This window comes from Notamacropus eugenii, chromosome 6, assembly GCF_028372415.1.
Source record: "Notamacropus eugenii isolate mMacEug1 chromosome 6, mMacEug1.pri_v2, whole genome shotgun sequence".
Classification (NCBI taxonomy): domain Eukaryota; kingdom Metazoa; phylum Chordata; class Mammalia; order Diprotodontia; family Macropodidae; genus Notamacropus; species Notamacropus eugenii.
In genome coordinates this window covers 37,905,236-37,923,827 of record NC_092877.1, presented here as the reverse complement: position 1 = coordinate 37,923,827, position 18,592 = coordinate 37,905,236, and the positions used below count along the sequence as shown (strand labels likewise).

The window sequence follows — 18,592 nt, the reverse complement described above, 5'->3', positions numbered from 1 at the left end:
AAAAAGAACTTTATATTTGATTTTAAAAGTAATAGAGAGCCACGAGATTTGTGAAGAGAGGTGGGGGGGTGGGGGAAATTATGTATGATGTGGTTTTACCAATGCTAGGAAAATCGCTTTGTCAGCTCTGGAGGATAAATTATAGTGGGAAGAGACCCGAGACAGAGGAGACCAGTTAGAAGACTGCTTGAATAGTCTATGCCAGAAGTGATGAAGTCCTGCACAAAAGAGGTGAAGCAGTACTGTAGAGAAAGGAATGATAAGATTTGTCCACAGATGTGATATGTTAAAGACAAGAAAGAGGAGTTAAAGATGACATCAAAGTTTCAGACCTGGCTGTTTGGAAGAGTTGAAGTACCTTCAGCAATAAGAGGAAAGTTCAGAAAAGGGCTGGGTTTAGGGGAAAGATGATGAGTTCTGTTTTGGACATCTTCAATACAAAAATAAACATAAAAGTGCAGCACACTCCTATGAGATGAGCATCAAGAGCATTAACACTGAGACTGAGCTCAAGTTGTAAGGAAGATGAAGGATGGCAGAACAGGGTGATTTTTTAAAGCCATATTTGGGAAAAGTGGAGGAGCTGAGAAGATAGGACTGGGATAGAGGAAGAGTCACAGGAGAGCTGCTCAACTCTTACTTTACCTCTCTTTTCTCTGCCTAGCAAAATGTTTTTTAGTTTGGAAAAGACAGATTACAAGTGACTAATAGGGAGACTTTTCTTTCCCTCTGAAATAGAGACAGATAGGTAGAGCACTGAGCAAATTCTTAACGCTGTTCTTGGATTCAGAACTAGTTGAATGGCCTGATGTAAAGATTAGTCATTAGTGGTTTGATATCACCTTAGAAGGCATTTTCTGATACTCCAGGACACAGTGGCTCTGCTCTGTTAACCATCTTTATGGTTGACTTAGGTAAACACAGAGATGAGCTGCTTAGCAGATTTTCAGGTGACACAGGAATAGAAAGTTTACTGGATGGCAGAGTCAGGATTCAGAAATACCTTGACAAGGTAGAATGTTGCATAGAATCTATTGAAACTTAAATAGGGATAAGGTTCTGCACCAAAAAATGGTTTCCCTAGCATGAAATTCAAGGGGGTGGACGACTGGCAGGAGCCTTGGCTAGACAGAAGTTCAGAGGAAAAAGGATTGGGGGTTTTAATGAACTGCAATCTCACTTGATATGTCACCAGGATGATATGGCAGCCAATGAAATGAATTCTATCTTGGGCTTTATTGGGAACGACACAACATAAGGATAAGAAGATGACAATTCCAATATATTCTATCATGGTCAAACTGCATGTGGAATATTGTATGCAAGTCTGTAGGCATCTTTTACAAAGATAGACTGAAAAATACCTTGAATATGGCAGCAGAGGGCCTTAAGATCATGCCATAAGAAGATTGGTTCAACTGGGGAAATGACCCTGAAGTCAGAGGACCTGGGTTCAAATCCTGCTTTTGGTGTTCACTGCCTAGGGGATCTTGAGTAAATCATGTAGCTTCCCCTTTACCTCCATTTCCTGATGTGTAAAATTAAGGTGTTGAATGAGGCAGTCTCTGAGTTTCTTTCCTGCTTTGCTAAAACTCTGATCCTGTAATCCTATGTATATCCTGAAGATAAAACTTGGGGAGGGGAGGCGGGTAGTTCATGAGAGTTAGCTTCCTGTTCTGGGAGGGGGCAGAACCAGAAGCAACGCACTATACATAAAAAAGGCAAATCTAGCTTTGATCAAAGTGAGGAAATTGCCCAACTTTTTTTGTTACAAATTGAAATTTGCATCTCATAGTTTTGCTGGGTTATAAATAGTAGTAAAAATTCAAGAACAAAATAAACATAAATTATGGAAAAACCAAAATATTAGTGATGTTTTCTGGACTTGGTGTCTTCCATGGTGCCAAGCCAGTACATACAGTTCTCAGATTCAGGGTTATAGCTGAAGAAGGGGAAAAGGAGAAGGAAAGCCTTCCAAGTTCATTGAATGTTGCTACATGGAGCTCTCTACTCAGTCTCAGTTTCTGAGCCATGATTACCAGCAGTTTATTATCTTCACAGATTTCTAAAAACTAAGTGTTTGCCCACATTGAAGCAAACCTCTCTACCCAAAGTCACAGCATCTTAGGACTACAAAAGGGCCCTTAGCAGTCATCTGTACTATTCCTTCCATTTTACAGATGAGGAAGTTGAGAAAAAAAGAGGGAGGAGGACTTGCCTAAGTAAGTGGTGGAGGGAAGACTAGAATTTTCCGGCTCTCAATACAAGCGTCTTTCATTGTGTTGAGACTCTCTCACTAATTCATTTGTGTTTTCAATTTCATGTGACGCTTTCCTATTTGTTATTTATCATAGGTCTTTACAGCTTGAATTTTTCTAGAAACAGATTTTGGTCTTTGTTGGCTGAAGTTTGATGGTTTTCATTTGGTTATTTTAAAAACTTTATTCCTAAGACTATTATGCATTCTTTTTTAACTTTTGCTTTTAATTAGAAAAGGGAGATGTGAAGTCAAAGACTGAGGCTTTGAAGAAAGTAATCATTATGATCCTGAATGGTGAAAAGCTTCCTGGACTTCTGATGACCATCATTCGCTTTGTGCTGCCTCTGCAGGATCACACCATCAAAAAGTTACTCCTAGTATTTTGGGAAATTGTTCCCAAAACAACTCCCGATGGTCGACTTTTACACGAGATGATCCTTGTGTGTGATGCTTATCGAAAGGTAAATCCATTTGCTTTAGGGCTAGAATTAGGTTCCATTTTTGCTCCTTTTTCCGAATGATTTTTTTAAAAACAATGAGTTATCATTTCCTTAAAATTTCATTTTGAGCAGAAAAATATAGTGATATTCAGAACTAGGTTCCTATTTGTGAAATGAGAAAATTCATTTTATTCCAAAATGAATTCATTTCTTGTTGTCTTTGCTGGAATTTCCTATGTATACATTATGAATGAAAAATAATGTACTTAACACAGAGATTTTATAAAATTATCTTACGCTAAGGACATAGATAGCAAAAGTGTAAGTTGATTCATATGAGCAGCAGTTAAAATGAGACCAGCATGTTTCCTTTGATATGGAAGTGGTCAAACTTTTTTTCCTACACTCTTCAAAACATTCTTTGGTGGCTTTAGCATTTTAAAAAAGAGATTTTGAGAGATGAGCATTTCCTTTTAAAAAATGAGGACTCCAGAAAAAAAAGGGAGTATCTGTTATTTGAACTTGTGTTTCAGGATCTTCAGCACCCCAACGAGTTTATTCGGGGCTCTACACTTCGTTTTCTTTGCAAACTGAAAGAAGCTGAGTTATTGGAGCCTCTGATGCCAGCTATCCGAGCCTGCTTGGAACATCGGCATAGCTATGTCCGGAGGAATGCCGTCCTGGCCATCTATACCATCTACAGGTACATACATGTTCATGCTTCTCCTGCAGTGCAAGCCTGCGTAAGTGGGAAAAGGAGCTGACATTATCTTTCATTTCGTTAACTCTGGGAGCACTAGGCAGTCTTTTCTCTCCCCACACAGAGCCAATACTGGCTCCTTCTTTCTTCCTTAGGCAACTTTTAAAATAAATTTACGAACACTCAACAAGTAAAATATGGGGAAAAAATTCCAAATAAAATGTAAACTATTTGCAATTAATTTAAAATATAACTTTTTTAAAGTACATTCTTTCTATAGTAGGTATGAATTTCACTCTGCAAATGTTTGTTTCACAAGAGTATAATGCAGTTCTTATAATGTAGTTCTATCTTCCCTTCTGTCTTTTACAGAAGCCCATGGCTTCAGCCCTTCAGAGCACTTGAGGGTTCACTCAGGACTCATTGTAGATGTGTTATAGAGTTGGGTGAGGCTTGCCAGATACAGAAAACCTCTACGAGCTGGTGCCAAGTCGGTATTCTGACCATCAGTTACCACTGAGGACTGTGTTTTGTGGCACAGGGATGTTCTGGGGCCATGCGGACAGCTCTTTGTCCCTCTACTACTCCTATCCCAGTGTCTTTTCTTCTGAAATTTTCTGCCTCCTACCTTGCTGCCAGGCTCTCTCACTTCTGTTTGCTGTGAACCTGCCTCTTGAAGGGGCACTGTATATAAAATAAGAGGAAACTGGTTCAGAGTAGGACTTGGGGGCGCCCTGCCTATGGAGAGAGGGACTTTAGAACATGAATGTTTTTCTGTTCAGGGACCTTTTTTTATTTCCTTCCTGGTTCTGTGCTGCATCCCTAATAGTTGACAAATTACTGATTTGGGGATTACTGTGTAGAGTACTGGAGCATGTTGGAGAACCTTAGGATCACCATTTATCATTACATTCATAAATTGTGTGTCATGAAAGACATTTTTGTTTGATAAAATCCTGGTTAAATTGTCTTTCACTATTATAACCTGTAAAATATTTTACTAAAGTAAAGGACGGTTATTAAATAAAGACACCTTCTAGCTTAGTTCAGAGAGCATCAGACTGGAAAAGAGAAGATCTCAGTGCTTGTTCTGCCTCAGTGTGGCAGGAATGTGGCCTTGGAGAACCTCACTTTCATTACATGTAAAATTAGGGTGCTTGGAGGTCACACCATCTGCTGAGATCCTTTCCAGTTGTAAAATTTGGTGATTCCTATGCAAGATGCTAACCTATCAGGTTTTTGGTACCTGCTGCTGGCCTATTTGGGGCAGACATTTGGAGGCCTTGGAGTCTAGTGTAGTACTGAAACAGCTAATGTAGAGGGGTTTTCTTTTGGTGTCTCAGTATTGTTTTTCTACCATTTTACTTAAAGGAATTTTGAACATCTTATACCTGATGCTCCTGAACTCATCCATGACTTCCTGGTTAATGAGAAAGATGCAAGTTGTAAAAGAAATGCATTTATGATGCTCATCCATGCTGACCAGGTGAAACACTTTTTCTCTTATACTCAAAATGAAGTTTAGAACCAAAAGGTTTATTCACAATTGTTTCTATCATTAATGGTTCATACGTGAAAATAATCAAGATAATTTCATTTGCAGTACATGAGGTCTGTGTCATTTCATTGACTTTGGGCCTGAGAACCCAGTTTGAGTAAAGAGAAAATTATTTGTCTAAGAGTTTTACACCTTCTCTGATTGTTTAGGATCGAGCTTTGGATTACCTAAGTACTTGCATTGATCAAGTTCAAACGTTTGGGGACATTCTTCAGTTGGTCATTGTTGAACTGATTTATAAGGTAAGGGAGAAGATTTATATCATGTTAAAGCAGCCTGCCTGCTCTTGGAATCACATTAAGCTAACCTGACATTTTAGAAGGCAGCCATGTTGCCTCAGAGTGGGCTTGGAGTAAAACTCAAAGCATTTAACTTGACTATGGTACGACATCTTCACAGCTCTGTGCTCAGGGTCACATTTTGGTTAAAAGAATCTAATACTTGCCACAGAAATTCACTCTACTGTTTTAACTTTTTCAGTTCATTGTTATAAAAAGTAGAAATAGGTTAAGTTTGAATTTTCACATAAAATGCTCAATTAGCTTTATCTTGCTAAAGAATTCAGAGGTATCTCTGCAAGGATGGAATAAATTGTAATATATTAAATTGAAATTGCTAAACTCTTGTTTATGTGGGGGAGAGGGGGAAGATTGAATCAAATGGTACAAACAGCTGTTTTTCATTAGCATAATGGTAGTCTAGGATAGCCAGAAGATTTCTTGAGGGTAGGGTTCTTTGGAGCCTCCTCTTTGCCTAATAGAAAATAATTTCTAGACCATGATGGTCTAGTGGGGTTTTGACTGGTGTCCCTTACTTACAACCAAACAAATTCTGAAATAAATACTTAGCCTTACAAAGCAGATAAGTTACTGAGTGATTATTTGTTTTAAATAAGGTTTCATCTTTCAATAATGTTAGATTTTACAAAAATTTGTTTTTTTGCATGGCCAGTATACTCCATAAAAGTCTTTATACAAGGTAAATGTTAAAATGAAAAGTTACTAAGTATGTTATTTGCCACAGACTTCTTACTACATTGACCATTGTATTTTCTTTATATCAATCCTGTTTAAAGGTGATCTTTCATAGGATCATGTCCTATGGATAGGAACTTCCTGACTGTGTGAACAAGTATTCCTACTGTCAGTTAGAACCACGCTTGTTTTCCTCTAGGTGTGCCACGCAAACCCATCAGAAAGAGCTCGTTTCATTCGTTGCATCTACAATTTATTGCAGTCATCTAGCCCTGCAGTAAAATATGAAGCTGCGGGCACTTTAGTGACGCTCTCCAGCGCCCCAACAGCAATCAAGGTATTGCAGTCTTTTGTGTCTTTTGAGGCGATATTGGGTGAAAAATGAGGTGTCTTATGGATTTTGTGTTTATAGTCACTGGGGACAGTTCACTTTGTATTCATATGACATAAAACGAATAGGAATTACATAAAGCCATTTCCTTACGTAATATTATTTTTTCTGCTTTCTCTTTTTTATGTAACTTTTATTTTAATTTTTCTGTTGAGCATTTTTTCTCTCTTATCTCTTCCCCCCAGCTGGGGGGAGGGTTGTGGAGGGGGGAATGGGGATCCACAAACAAATCTATGTAACAAATATGCATAGTCAAAACAATTTCCCACATAGTCCAATTTCTAAGAGAGATGATATCCTCAGGGCATATCAGCATTCCTCCTTACTGGAGGTGGTTTCCAAAGCTTTCCTTGGATGGATTACAGAAAAGGTTGCATTGGTTGTCTTAAGGTCTTGGATGGTTTCTTTCTCAGCTCTGATCTTGAACAGAAATACAGTAAAAGAGCAACTCTCCAAAGGTCTTAGGGAATGAGCCATTCTGGATGTTCAGGTTCTTTGGATAGCTGAGTGTTTCTCTCTTTAAACACCAAGATCTGTTTTTTCTTTTAATCATTTTGGATGCAAATCTTTCCAGAATGAATTTTAGATTTGCTTGTTGCCTTAAACAATATACTGATGACACTTTAACTATTTCCTGATTACTCTGGGCCATGATGATAAAAAATCACTAAGTTTCCATAGCACTTGAACATTTGCAAAGTGCTCTCATCGCAACAACCTTATGAGGTACCTAGTACAAGTATTTTTGCCCCCATTTACAAAATGGTGTGGAAACAGGCAGTGGAGTGGCTTGCCCAGGGTCACCCACTAGTTTATGTGGAGGACTTCGAAGCCTGGCTTCTCCCTCCTGGACAACCTGGAGCTCCTTCTGCAGGCCTGCCTCTGCCTCTCAGCCTTGGCCACTGGAGGGACATGCTCAGACTCTGTTAAGGTTGGGAGAGCCTTTTGCCCCTGCACTGAGGGAACTAAGCTGCTTGGCTTCCGCAAGTCTTTATGTACTGACTTTTGGTGGGTTTTCCTTTTGCACCCTTGGTCCAAGACTCTTAGCTGTCACTTCTTGTTATTAGAGTAGCCCTCTCTCCCCTTCTGATTGGCTGCTATTCGTCTGTTGTCCCTTGGGAAAGCAGGTAACAACAGCAGCTAGCATGTAGATTGTGTGACACTTAGAAGTTTGCAACACACTTTATATATATGTCTTTTGATCTTCATGATAACCCTAGAAGGGATATGTTCTTATCCCCATTTTACAGATGCCTAGAGGCAGCTAGGTGACATAGTAGATGAAGCACTGGGCTGCTTTGGCTGCTCTCCTGAGTCTTGGGGGCGGGACTAGACTAGGTCCTTCTGGTGTGTGTGGTTGGGAGTCGCCACAGTAGGTTGTTAAATACGTGTGCTTTTGTTCTCCAGGCTGCTGCTCAGTGTTACATTGACTTAATTATTAAAGAGAGTGACAACAATGTCAAACTCATTGTCCTGGATCGATTGATAGAGCTCAAAGAGCATCCTGCTCATGAGCGTGTGCTACAGGTGAGTATTAATTCATTTAATACATTCTGTCTGCCAGGGACCCTGCCAAGCACTGAAGAGATACAAATACAGTGCGCTCCCAAGGAGTGTATGGTTTTTTGGGGGGGTGGGGGAGAACCATGTACATGTATAAATGTATGCAGAATAAATATAAAGAGAACAAATACAAATAAATAGAAAGTAGTTGATTACAAGAGGCAGCTCGACGACTCCGTGGAGAGATTGCTGGACTTGGATTCAGGAAGACCAGAGTTCAAATCCAATCTCAGACACTCACTAGCGGTGTGACCCTCAGCAGGTCACATAATCTCTGTTTGCCTTAATCCACTGGAGAAGAAAATGGCTAACACTCCAGTATCTTTGCTAAGAAAATTCCACAGACAGTATGGTTCGCAGGGTCATGAAGAGTTGGACACAACTGAACAGCTGAACAACAAAATTAACTCCGAGCCCATTTGGGAAGAAAGAGGTACTGACAGCTTAAGGAGATCAGGAAAGTCTTCAGGTGGTAGGAATGACTCAGTTCATCTCTGCTCATAGAATCCTTCCTCCTTCATGGTGGTACTCATTCAAACATGTCTTGGAAGAAGAGGAAGGATTCTCTGAACAGAGGTGAGCTGTCATTACTAAATCTATTGGTATCAATCCAAGACCAAGTGAACACCTCAGGGATTGGCAGTGTTGTTGTGGTCAGTGTGACTTGGTGGCTGCGAGTTGAGCATTCACTTTCTACTGAGTCTTTCCTTTCTAACCATAGACATGCTCCAGCTTCCCCATCCACAAAACCCATTTCCTTGGTTCTGCTCTCCCTTCCAGTTTTATCTTATGGCCCTCCTGACCTTCACTGTGAAACCTGTAGAAAAGACCATGTGTAGTTTCTCATCCCCCATCCCCTCTTCAACCCTCAGCTTCCAGCTTCCCCAGCACTGAAACAACTCTACAAGGTCCCCAGTGGTCCTTTCTTTCAGGCCCGTCTGAGGGTCTTCTCAGGCCTTATCCTCTTGACATTCAGCAGTTAGTGCTGCTGACCACAGTCTCCCTAACCTCCTCTCACTTGGCTTCCATGACATGACTTTCATTCAGTTTTCCTCACGCTGTGCCCAGCAGTCTGTCTCCTTTTTCATTTACTCAACATTCATTTAAGAACCTGCTGTGAGCCATCAAGGATACGAAGTAGAAAATAAAACCTTCTCTGACTTTATGGACCTCCTCATCCTAGGTCATTCTCCTTTAATTGCAGGTGTCCCTTAAGGCTTTATCCTCATCTCACTTCTCTGTTTGCATTCTCTCCTTTTGGTGATCTCATCCAGCGTTTGTGGTTTCAACCATCACTTTTGTGGAAACGTCTCCTAATCTGTGTATCCATCTCTGCTGTCTCTCTTGACCTCCAGTCCTGTATTTCCAGCTGCCCGTCAGTCACCTCTGTGTTCTAAGGACCCTTCAGATTCATTGTGTTCTTAATTGACTCTTCCCAAACCAGTTCTTCAGCTTCCTTATTTCTGTGTATCTCCCCAGTCACCCAGGCTGGAAGACTGTTTAGTGCCTTCTGTGTGTCACACACCCCAGTGGGCACTGGGGATACAAATGAAACAATCTGCACCTCCAAGATGGTTGCTCATCTCTTTGCTCTTCCCTACCCTGCGTGTCCAGTCACTTGCCAAACCCTGTCAGTTTCCTCCCCACTGTCTTTCACTTAAACCACTAGTGCCCTCAATCTGGCCTTTGTTCTCTCTTTGGGCACCATTGTCCTAGCCACCTAACTTCAGAGCTCAGTGACTGCCAATATAACCTCCCTAATGCACAATCCTAATGAGATCACTCTTCTGTTTAAAAACTATCACTGGCTCCTCAATGCCTTGAGGATGAAATACATCAACTTTTTTTATTTTCTGTTACAAATTCTCTCTTCCCTTCCCCACCCAATGAGAAGGCAAAAAAAAAAACCCCAAATCCTTTACAATATGTATAGTCATGCAAAACAGACTTCCTCATTAGCTGTGTTCTCTCTTCTGCCCCCTCCCAAAAAGCCAGAGGAAGAAAGAGAAGAAATACACCTCAGGCCATACTGAGAGTCCGTCAGCGCTGTTGTGCTTTCTCCCTCTCTCTCTGTCTCCTTGGGTTGAATACTTATCATCAGTCTCTTGGTGTCATGACTGGTCGTTGTATTGATCAGAGTTCCTAAGTCTCTTGCAGTTGATTCTCAGTTACTGTGTCTGTGGTTCTCCTGATTCTGCTCACTTTGCTGCATCATTTATGCAGATCTTCTCAGGTTTTTCTGAAACCATTTCGGTGATGGAATACAGGCTCCAGTTAGTATTTATTTTTTCCAATTACATGTACAGTCAATTTTTAACACTAATTTTTTGTAAAATTTTGAGTTAGAAATTTTTATTCCTCCTTCCTTCCCCTCCCTTTTCTCTAAGTTTGATATAGGTTATATACATGCAGTCTTACAAAACATTTCCATATTAGTCATGTAATACAAAGTGTTTAGTTACATAGGTAAGGCCTTCTGCATCCTTGGCCTTCTCCTGCTTGGACTGAGCCTCCGCAGCACTTCCTAGACATTTCCAGCTGGGTTGTCTCCACTCAGGCCATTACTTCCTCTTCTTCCCCACCTGAAAACCAAGCTTCAATAGGCCAGTTTGGTTTTATCTTGCTCAGTTCCTGACCCCCAGAGTCCTTGTGAGATGTCTCTAGCCATGCTACCATCATGTATCTCTCCCTCTTTGCTTTCCAACGTTTCCTTTATTTTGTCTTTCCCTCTTGGAATGTAAATTCTTTGAGGGTAGGCACTGTCTAGCATGTGCCTATTTGTATCCCCAGCACATGGCACCCACATGGTGGTCCCTCTGTCTTCCCAGCCTTATCCCACTGTTGTTCATCCTTTGTTCTCAAAGAGGGCCATGTCATCAGGGAGGTGATACTGTGACTTGCAAGTGAATTGGATTTAAGTGGAGCAGGGCTGTGCAAGGTCACCTCCGGAGCCACCTGGGTCTGGTGGCAGTACATAGATCAGGACGACTGGAGATGGTCCTGGATGCAGTGGGAGACCTTGGCTCTTTTTAATGAAGGTCTTTAATAGGTCTCAGTTTGACTAAGGTAATGCCCATTCAGTGATTAAAGCTAAGTAAGAAATGAGGCAGAGAATGGCCTCTTTTACGTAGTCAAAAAAAAAAAAAACAGTCTGGGAGGGGAAGACCCTCAACAGAAACCGTTGCTGTTTGCACCCACTGTGAGCTATCAAGAGCCAAACAATGACAAGTGAGGCTGCCCCACTGTACATGCCTTCACATACCCAGTATTCTAGACAAGTTGTTCCCTGATTTAGTTTTATATTCTCCTCCCTCCTTGTATTTACTGAGGCCTGTGCCTCAGGACTCTCCACATTTTTGCCTCTTGAAATCTTTTCTTCCCAGCTCAAGATGTTGCTTTCTCCATTAAACCTTTCCTCTTTCCCAGTTAAAGTGGTTTTTCAGTCCTCATTTCTTTCAGCATTTTGTCCAGCCTTATCCTTTTACAGTCTCTCCTGCATGTCTTATTCTTCCCTCTCCCACAATTGGCAGCTAGGTGGCACAGTGTATAGAGTACCGGACCTGAAGTCAGAAAATCCCATCTTCCTGAGGTCACATCTGGCCGGAGACACTTATTAGCTCTGTGACCCCGGGCAAGTCACTTTACCAGTAACTGTTTGCCTCAGTTTCTAACCCTGACCCTAAAATGAGATAAATGACAAGCTGCACTAGTACTTCTGCCATGAAAACCCCAAATGGGGTCATAAAGAGTCAGACACAACTGCAAAAGCTGAGTAACACCATGTGCCAAGCACTGTGCTAAGGATACAAGTAAGATAAAGATGGTCCCTTACAGTCTAATGATTGAAGATAAAGCTGGAAAGGGGAGGAGAGTAAGGAGAGTTCAGGTCCTTGCTGTCTGTAAAGGAAAGTTTTGGGTGGAATTTAGTGCTCGATCTTCTAGCCCTCCAATCAGGGAAGAGACTGCGGGGGTAGGGACAATGTGGAGTCTCCTGTTGTTAAATTGTACTCTGCATACTGTTATAAAGGTAATAAATATTGCAGATTTACTTTCGTATCTCGTAAGAAGGTTTCCAGGAAGCTGTTCAGCAGTTTGACAAGTTCAGTACTTAAAACTGTAAGAGTCTGTGATCTGGAAAATTCACTCTGAGAATGTGACCCATTTGGTGTTTTCTTGGCAAAGATACTGAAGTGGTTTGCCATTTCCTTCTCCTAGCAGCCCTCTGGCTCGTAGTAAGGCATAATAAATGTTTATTGAATTTGATAAACTCTTTATATTACCAATACCTGTTGCAGCCCTTTACCTGATGGACACTTAAATGTCTGTTGAATTGAATTGAGTTTATGCTAATTCCAAAATACAATACTCATGTCCTAGAAGTTTGTTTTCATCTCAGATATTACTTAGTTTGTTGACATTTGCCTTTCTCGTCAAAAATAGAATGAATGACATGCAGATTTCTAAAAGTTTCTTTTGAGGCTTTTGATTAAGTAGGTTCTAATTAATTGAGATTTTATGCTATAACATGTGTTTCACAAAGATAAACTTTCTTCATCAACAGTTATCTTCATCATACTTGCAGTTTGCTTAATATTGTTACATATAGACCTTTCGGATATGAAGGACTTAACAGATTATTAATCTTAGAGATTATTTTAGAGATTAGCCCCTTAATTTTGCTGATGAGGTTACTGAGACCCAAAGCAGCCTGGCGATTTGTCCAGCTTCACACGGACAGGGTCAAAGCTGAGTTGCTACACTCCTTACGTGGTGCCCTTTCCCTGTATGACATTGCTTCTTTACTGAAAAGGATATTCACTAAAAATCTTAGTTTCTGTATTTGATGTATGAAAATAAAAGTTTCTTTAAACAGAGTTTTTGTTCTTTCTAGGATCTGGTTATGGACATCTTGAGAGTATTGAGTACTCCAGATTTAGAAGTGCGAAAGAAAACTTTGCAGTTAGCACTAGACCTTGTGTCTTCCAGAAATGTGGAAGAGGTAAAAACAAGTTCTGATTACCATGCTCCATCCACTATAATGTGCCTTAATGTATAACTTGGGAACTTATTGTATTCGGTCTTGTAGCTAGTGATTGTCCTGAAGAAGGAAGTGATTAAAACCAATAATGTGTCGGAGCATGAAGACACTGACAAATACAGACAGCTCCTCGTCCGCACGCTGCACTCTTGCTCTGTTCGGTTTCCAGATATGGCTGCAAACGTCATTCCAGTGGTAGGTGGAACCTGACTGTCTCAGAAAGATGTTTCCATTTTTATATTTAAGTAGGCACATCGTCAGACTCCTCCTAAGGGGAGTAAGGAAAATAACCTGCCACTAACCTGTGCTTTTTCTGAATAGCACAAGTGAGGAGCTATCCTCAAGTGTCAAAGCTTTTTGACTTAGAATTATGTATACACTTCATTTTACTTATTGAGTAAGCTTGGTTTCTCAGCCTTCAGCTCTTCCTAGATTATATTGAGCAACATATGGAAGCAAAAATGAGCGAAGAGCCAAGAGGTTCTCTGAGATGCTGCTGAAAAGGGGCAGCGGTGGGAAGCCATGGTAGCATACACCTTTCCCCCTGAGAGCCTCGCATTTGGTGCTGCCCACAAAGGCCATAGAGCTTTGGGCCTGGAAGGGACAGCTTCTGTCTTTGGTAGTAATGTTTCACCACATTATCCTGAATCATCATCACATGGTTAAATTGTACTCTGCATACTGTTATAAAGGTAATAAATATTGCAGATTTACTTTCGTATCTCATAAGAAGGTTTCCAGGAAGCTGTTCAGCAGTTTGACAAGTTCAGTACTTAAAACTGTAAGAGTCTGTGATCTGGAAAATTCACTCTGAGAATCTGTGATTCTCTAAAATTGTATCTTTTATGTCTTGGGTTTTTTAGGTCCCAGTATGATTTCATTTTCATTTATGGAATTACAGAAATTCTTATTTGAGTAGTAAATTAGCCACCCTTTTACAGTAAGTTGTAAGAAAACGAGCAGTGCTTTCCCCCCCAGACCCAAGGAAAGCATTTTCCATCAGTGCGCACTTTCAGTAGTTACGTCAGACAAATCCCACTGTTTGTATCCTTATGGGACCACAGCAGTGGCTTCAGAGGAGGAAGATCCAAGGGAGGCCTACTCCAATATTGTTGTGGGACCTTTTGCCTTCTTCACCTGATAAAGCACTTCTTTGGATCCCCAAGACCTGGGTTCAAATTCTGTCCCTTCCAGACATGGGACAAAGCCTGTCATTTTTCTGGGCTGTGGTGTCTTTATGTCTATGGTACAGGGTCTGGAGCAGACAAATGATCCTCATGAGAATGCTGTGTCCATCTTGGGGGGCCACAGGGGTAGAATGTCTGTGCTCACTACTGTGGGGTGTGGTGCTGGCACACAGTAGATGCTTAGTAAATGCTTACACACTAATTCCCTTAAAGAATGGGATTCTGGCTTGGGCTTCCTTTCTTCCTGAGTTATACAGTAGCTGCTATTTTTTTTTTCTAAGCTAATGGAGTTTCTCAGTGACAACAATGAAGCAGCAGCTGCTGACGTCTTAGAGTTTGTCCGGGAAGCTATTCAGCGGTTTGACCATCTCCGATTACTGATTGTTGAGAAAATGCTTGAAGTCTTTCATGCTATTAAGTCTGTCAAGTAGGTTTAAAATCTTCTCAAATCTGTACAGTTAACGTTTTGTCTCTTTTTCTCTTTGAAGATTTTAAGAGTTGATATAGATGATAGCAAATCCAGTGGAGAAGAGTGATTTAGGGTAAACAGCCCAGAGAAGACCAGTGTCATTTTAGGGGGAAGAGTTATGAATTAAAGGGTTAGCTCTTCCTCCCCACCTGACTTCCTTAAAAATGTAATAAAAGCTCAAGTGAGGATAGTATCTTGATAAGTAGGTAGGTAGATATGGACATACATATATGTAATACTAAATGTCACTACTTTTCTGTTGTCTTTATATTAAATTTTATATGTGCTAGGGAACAGAAATTAAAGGGCAACCTACATCTAAAATTATGTGCCTTTATTAAAGTAATCTGTTTATAATAAAAAATTGTTAGATTTGAATTTTACTCTATTTAAGTACACATGACAGTGTCCCAAAATAGGATATCCACCCAGTAAAGGGCAACTGTAAAATGGCAAATTTGTATATTGTAGGTTTCTCTCTACTTCTGTATATTTTTCACAGTTTATTAAAAGCGGATACCTTGCATCCCTTTACTGTCTGCTGTCCCATTCATAAAATTAATTCTTTTTTGATAAATTCAGAAGAAAATTTTTTTTGTTTTAAAAGTACAGTAGCATAGTAACCTTTCAGAGTGATTAAATATATAGGGTGATAGAATTACATATACTTTAGTATAGTCCTTATACATTTTCGAAATAGGAAGAACTTAGAAATCTTCTAGACCAACCCCTCATTTTTCAAATGAAGGAACTGAGGCCCAGAGATTAGTGAATATGTCCAAAGCACACAAGTAATAATGGAAGGAAGCCCACTATAAAAAAGTTTTGAAATTTAATTTTTACCCCTATGTTTATCATTTGTACTGATAACATTTTAGAATGAGTTTTCAGTTCTTAATTGTGAATAAAAACATAATTTTCTTGTTAATCTTACAGTATATGGAAAGACTCCAAAGAAATGCAATATGGGGGGAGAGAGACCGTGGCATGCACAAGAGAGCGAGAGCACCCTTTTTACAGTATCATCTACAGTTCCTTAAAATCATATCATCTTGTGTTTTTGTCTTAAATTTGAAAATCTAAGTTGAGGTCTTCACTGAATTGAATAACTGGCTCAGGGTTCATAATGCACTTCTTGTTGTTGTTTTTTTCCTTCTGTTAGAATTTACCGGGGAGCTTTGTGGATCCTGGGAGAGTATTGTAGTACCAAAGAAGACATACAGAGTGTAATGACTGAAGTCCGCAGGTCTTTGGGGGAGGTATGTTTTCTCTTGGTAATTCAGTCATATATAAAACTTTACTTTTGTACATTCATCAGTGATGTGTTTTAGCTAACTAATTCAAAAGTTAGGAAAAAGTAAAATAAAAATTCAGTGAGAAACAGATGACATTTTGAAAATTGAGGCATGATGTATCTTGAAGGGATCCTTAGGCGTAGTTCAGTGGTCTCTGTTCTATTTGAGTGGGACACTTGGCCCAGAGACCTAGAGGATAAGTGACTTGCCCAGGACCACAGAGTCAGAGGCAAGACTTAGACCCAGGTTTTTCTGACTCCAGAGTTATCTTTGTAGCTATGTGTTGCCTCTCCCAGGAAGATGATATGATACTAAAAAATATTTATGGTCCATTTGAGATTAATTCTCAAAGATGGAAAGGCAAATGCTTTTAGTAAAGCCCAACATAGTTTTCAGTGGAACATTGGAATTATCCATAGCTGGGAGTTTGGGTTCTTATCTCAGCAGCTGTATGACTTTGGACAGATCCCTTAACCTTTGTAGCCTTCAGTTTCTTTGTTTTTAGCATGAGAAAATTGAACAAAAAAAGTATCTTATGATCCCTTCAAATTTTTAATTTCTTGGATTCCATAAAAATGGAAAATTGTATTTAAGAATCATTTTGTGTTAGAAAAATTACTAGATTTAGTTAAAAAAAGAAAAAGAAAAGACAAGACTTGAGCTGGAGCAAATCATATCTTACTATTTGACCTTGGCCAACTCACTAATTTCTCTGGTCTTAAACCTCCTTATCTGTAAAGTGAAGAGGGTGGGACAAGAGATATCTTCTAATTCCAGCAGTCTGCAAGCTTATGAATTCTGCCACTGCTGCTCATGAATTATGTGACATTAGAAAAATCCCTTATTCTCTCCTTATCAGCAAAATGAGAAGAATAATACTTTTACTGCCTCCCTCAAGGAGTTATTAAAATGGAGTTAGTCTGTGAAAGCATTTTATAATCATCAAGTGTTGTATAAACATAAGCTATTACCTAAAGTATATAGGAAATGTGCAGATGATGAAGGTAATATTGACACCTGGACAGACTGACATTGCTTGAGACTGGTGTTACTTATGATTAGTATTTCAAGGGAAGGAAAGAAAAAGAGGTAGAATTGTGAACTAGAGAGACAGGAATAGGTAGAGTTGGAGTATATTAGCATGAATCATAGTAATAGCAAATAACCTTTTCCTCCCATTTAAAAATATTCTTTTTCTGTAAAAATTGTATGTCCTCTCTTAGGGCAGAGCTTACAGTGTTTCCCGAAGTGATTAAATTATAAAAGCATCCAAAATGAGGAGCATGATGCCACCTTCATTATTTCTGTGGTTCAAAGTGTTGCTAGTTATGTTTCTGCTTGATTCTTAGATCCCAATTGTGGAATCAGAAATAAAGAAAGAAGCTGGTGAATTAAAACCTGAAGAGGAAATCAGTGTGGGGCCAGTTCAGAAACTGGTAACCGAGATGGGTACTTATGCTACTCAGAGTGCTCTCAGCAGTTCCAGACCAGCCAAAAAGGAGGAAGACAGGTAGCCAAGTCACCTGTCCTCTTAAGAATCTTAACTTATAGACACATTGGTTTTTTTATTATAAAGTGCTTTATAGATATTGTCTTATTTCATTTCATAAAAACCCATTGTGCAGATGGTGAAACTGAGACTCAGCTATGAAGTCCTGCAGCATTTGTCTCCCTCTCCAGTGTCTCTTGGAGATCACTGACACTGATTCATTATCAGGTTGAAGACCCTCGTTCCATGAGTCCATTGAGGGTAGTTAGATTTTGTTTAACTATCTCATAATTCTTGGGTTTTAACTCCTCATTAGCCATTTTTTTCTGTCCTTCCTAATTCAAAGATATAATACCCTTTGGAGAAGGGAACAAGCAAAGTTAGAGCTGAGTAGTTGAGCCAGTCTGCCATCCTTGGCACTGTCCCGTCCTCCCTGAGCAGCAGCCCACCCTGCTTTGATCCTCCTCTTGCTCCCAGCACAGCTTTAAAGCCGTCCTTGGCATTGTTACCAACTGCAGTCCATTCTGGGCTTTAGCAGTCCTGGTGCTTTTCTTGCAGGTCTCTGATCCTCTTTAGTATTCATTCTCAGTTAATGGCCATTACAGCCATCTTGTGTACATGTCTTTTCCAAATATGAATTGGTCTTTACTCAGCTACATCAGTTGCTTTGCATAGTTCTCTATTTTCATTCTCTTGGGAGTCATTCTATTTCACATCTTTACAGTGTCATTCTTGACAGCATCCCATCCTTCTTCAGCTTAATTCCCTTGTAAAATACTAGAACATTGAAGCCTTTCTAGTCTTTCCTTGAACCTTTGAAGATCTCTAGTGCCCTTTATGCAGCATGGATAGCAATTGGGATGTAGGGTGCCTTGGGTTTCTTCTGTGTTATTCTTCTTTGTCGTCATAATCTGAATTCTTTTATCTCCATTTCCATTTGGCTCTTGCAGGTGATGCACAGTTGTGCCATGTACCTCAGAAAAAATGTTTTATTACTTTACATTTTACTGTAAAGCTATAAGATGTTTCACATATAGTTCATAAAGTTTTTATATTTCTCCTTTAATCCTCCCATCCATTCTGAGGCAGATAGTAAAACTTATTTTGATTTTATAGATGAGAAAACTAAGGCTCAGACCATTCCCCGGTTGATAAATGGTCAAAGGATATGAATAGGCAGTCTGCCAAGGAGCAATTGACATATAAAAAAATAAATAATAGAAGAATT

General features: G+C 39.8%; 1 protein-coding gene across 1 annotated transcript in view; it reads left to right on the top strand.

Annotated features, from left to right (window-relative positions):
* COPB1 (COPI coat complex subunit beta 1) overlaps positions 1-18,592 on the top strand; it is a 33,456-nt gene that overhangs the window by 4,541 nt on the left and 10,323 nt on the right. The window contains exons 3-13 of the mRNA XM_072619543.1: positions 2,492-2,721; positions 3,234-3,403; positions 4,772-4,886; positions 5,108-5,200; positions 6,132-6,269; positions 7,731-7,850; positions 12,778-12,885; positions 12,973-13,119; positions 14,393-14,538; positions 15,743-15,839; positions 17,225-17,385. Coding sequence (XP_072475644.1) covers positions 2,492-2,721; positions 3,234-3,403; positions 4,772-4,886; positions 5,108-5,200; positions 6,132-6,269; positions 7,731-7,850; positions 12,778-12,885; positions 12,973-13,119; positions 14,393-14,538; positions 15,743-15,839; positions 17,225-17,385 — 1,525 coding nt within the window. The remainder of the gene's footprint in view (positions 1-2,491; positions 2,722-3,233; positions 3,404-4,771; positions 4,887-5,107; positions 5,201-6,131; positions 6,270-7,730; positions 7,851-12,777; positions 12,886-12,972; positions 13,120-14,392; positions 14,539-15,742; positions 15,840-17,224; positions 17,386-18,592) is intronic.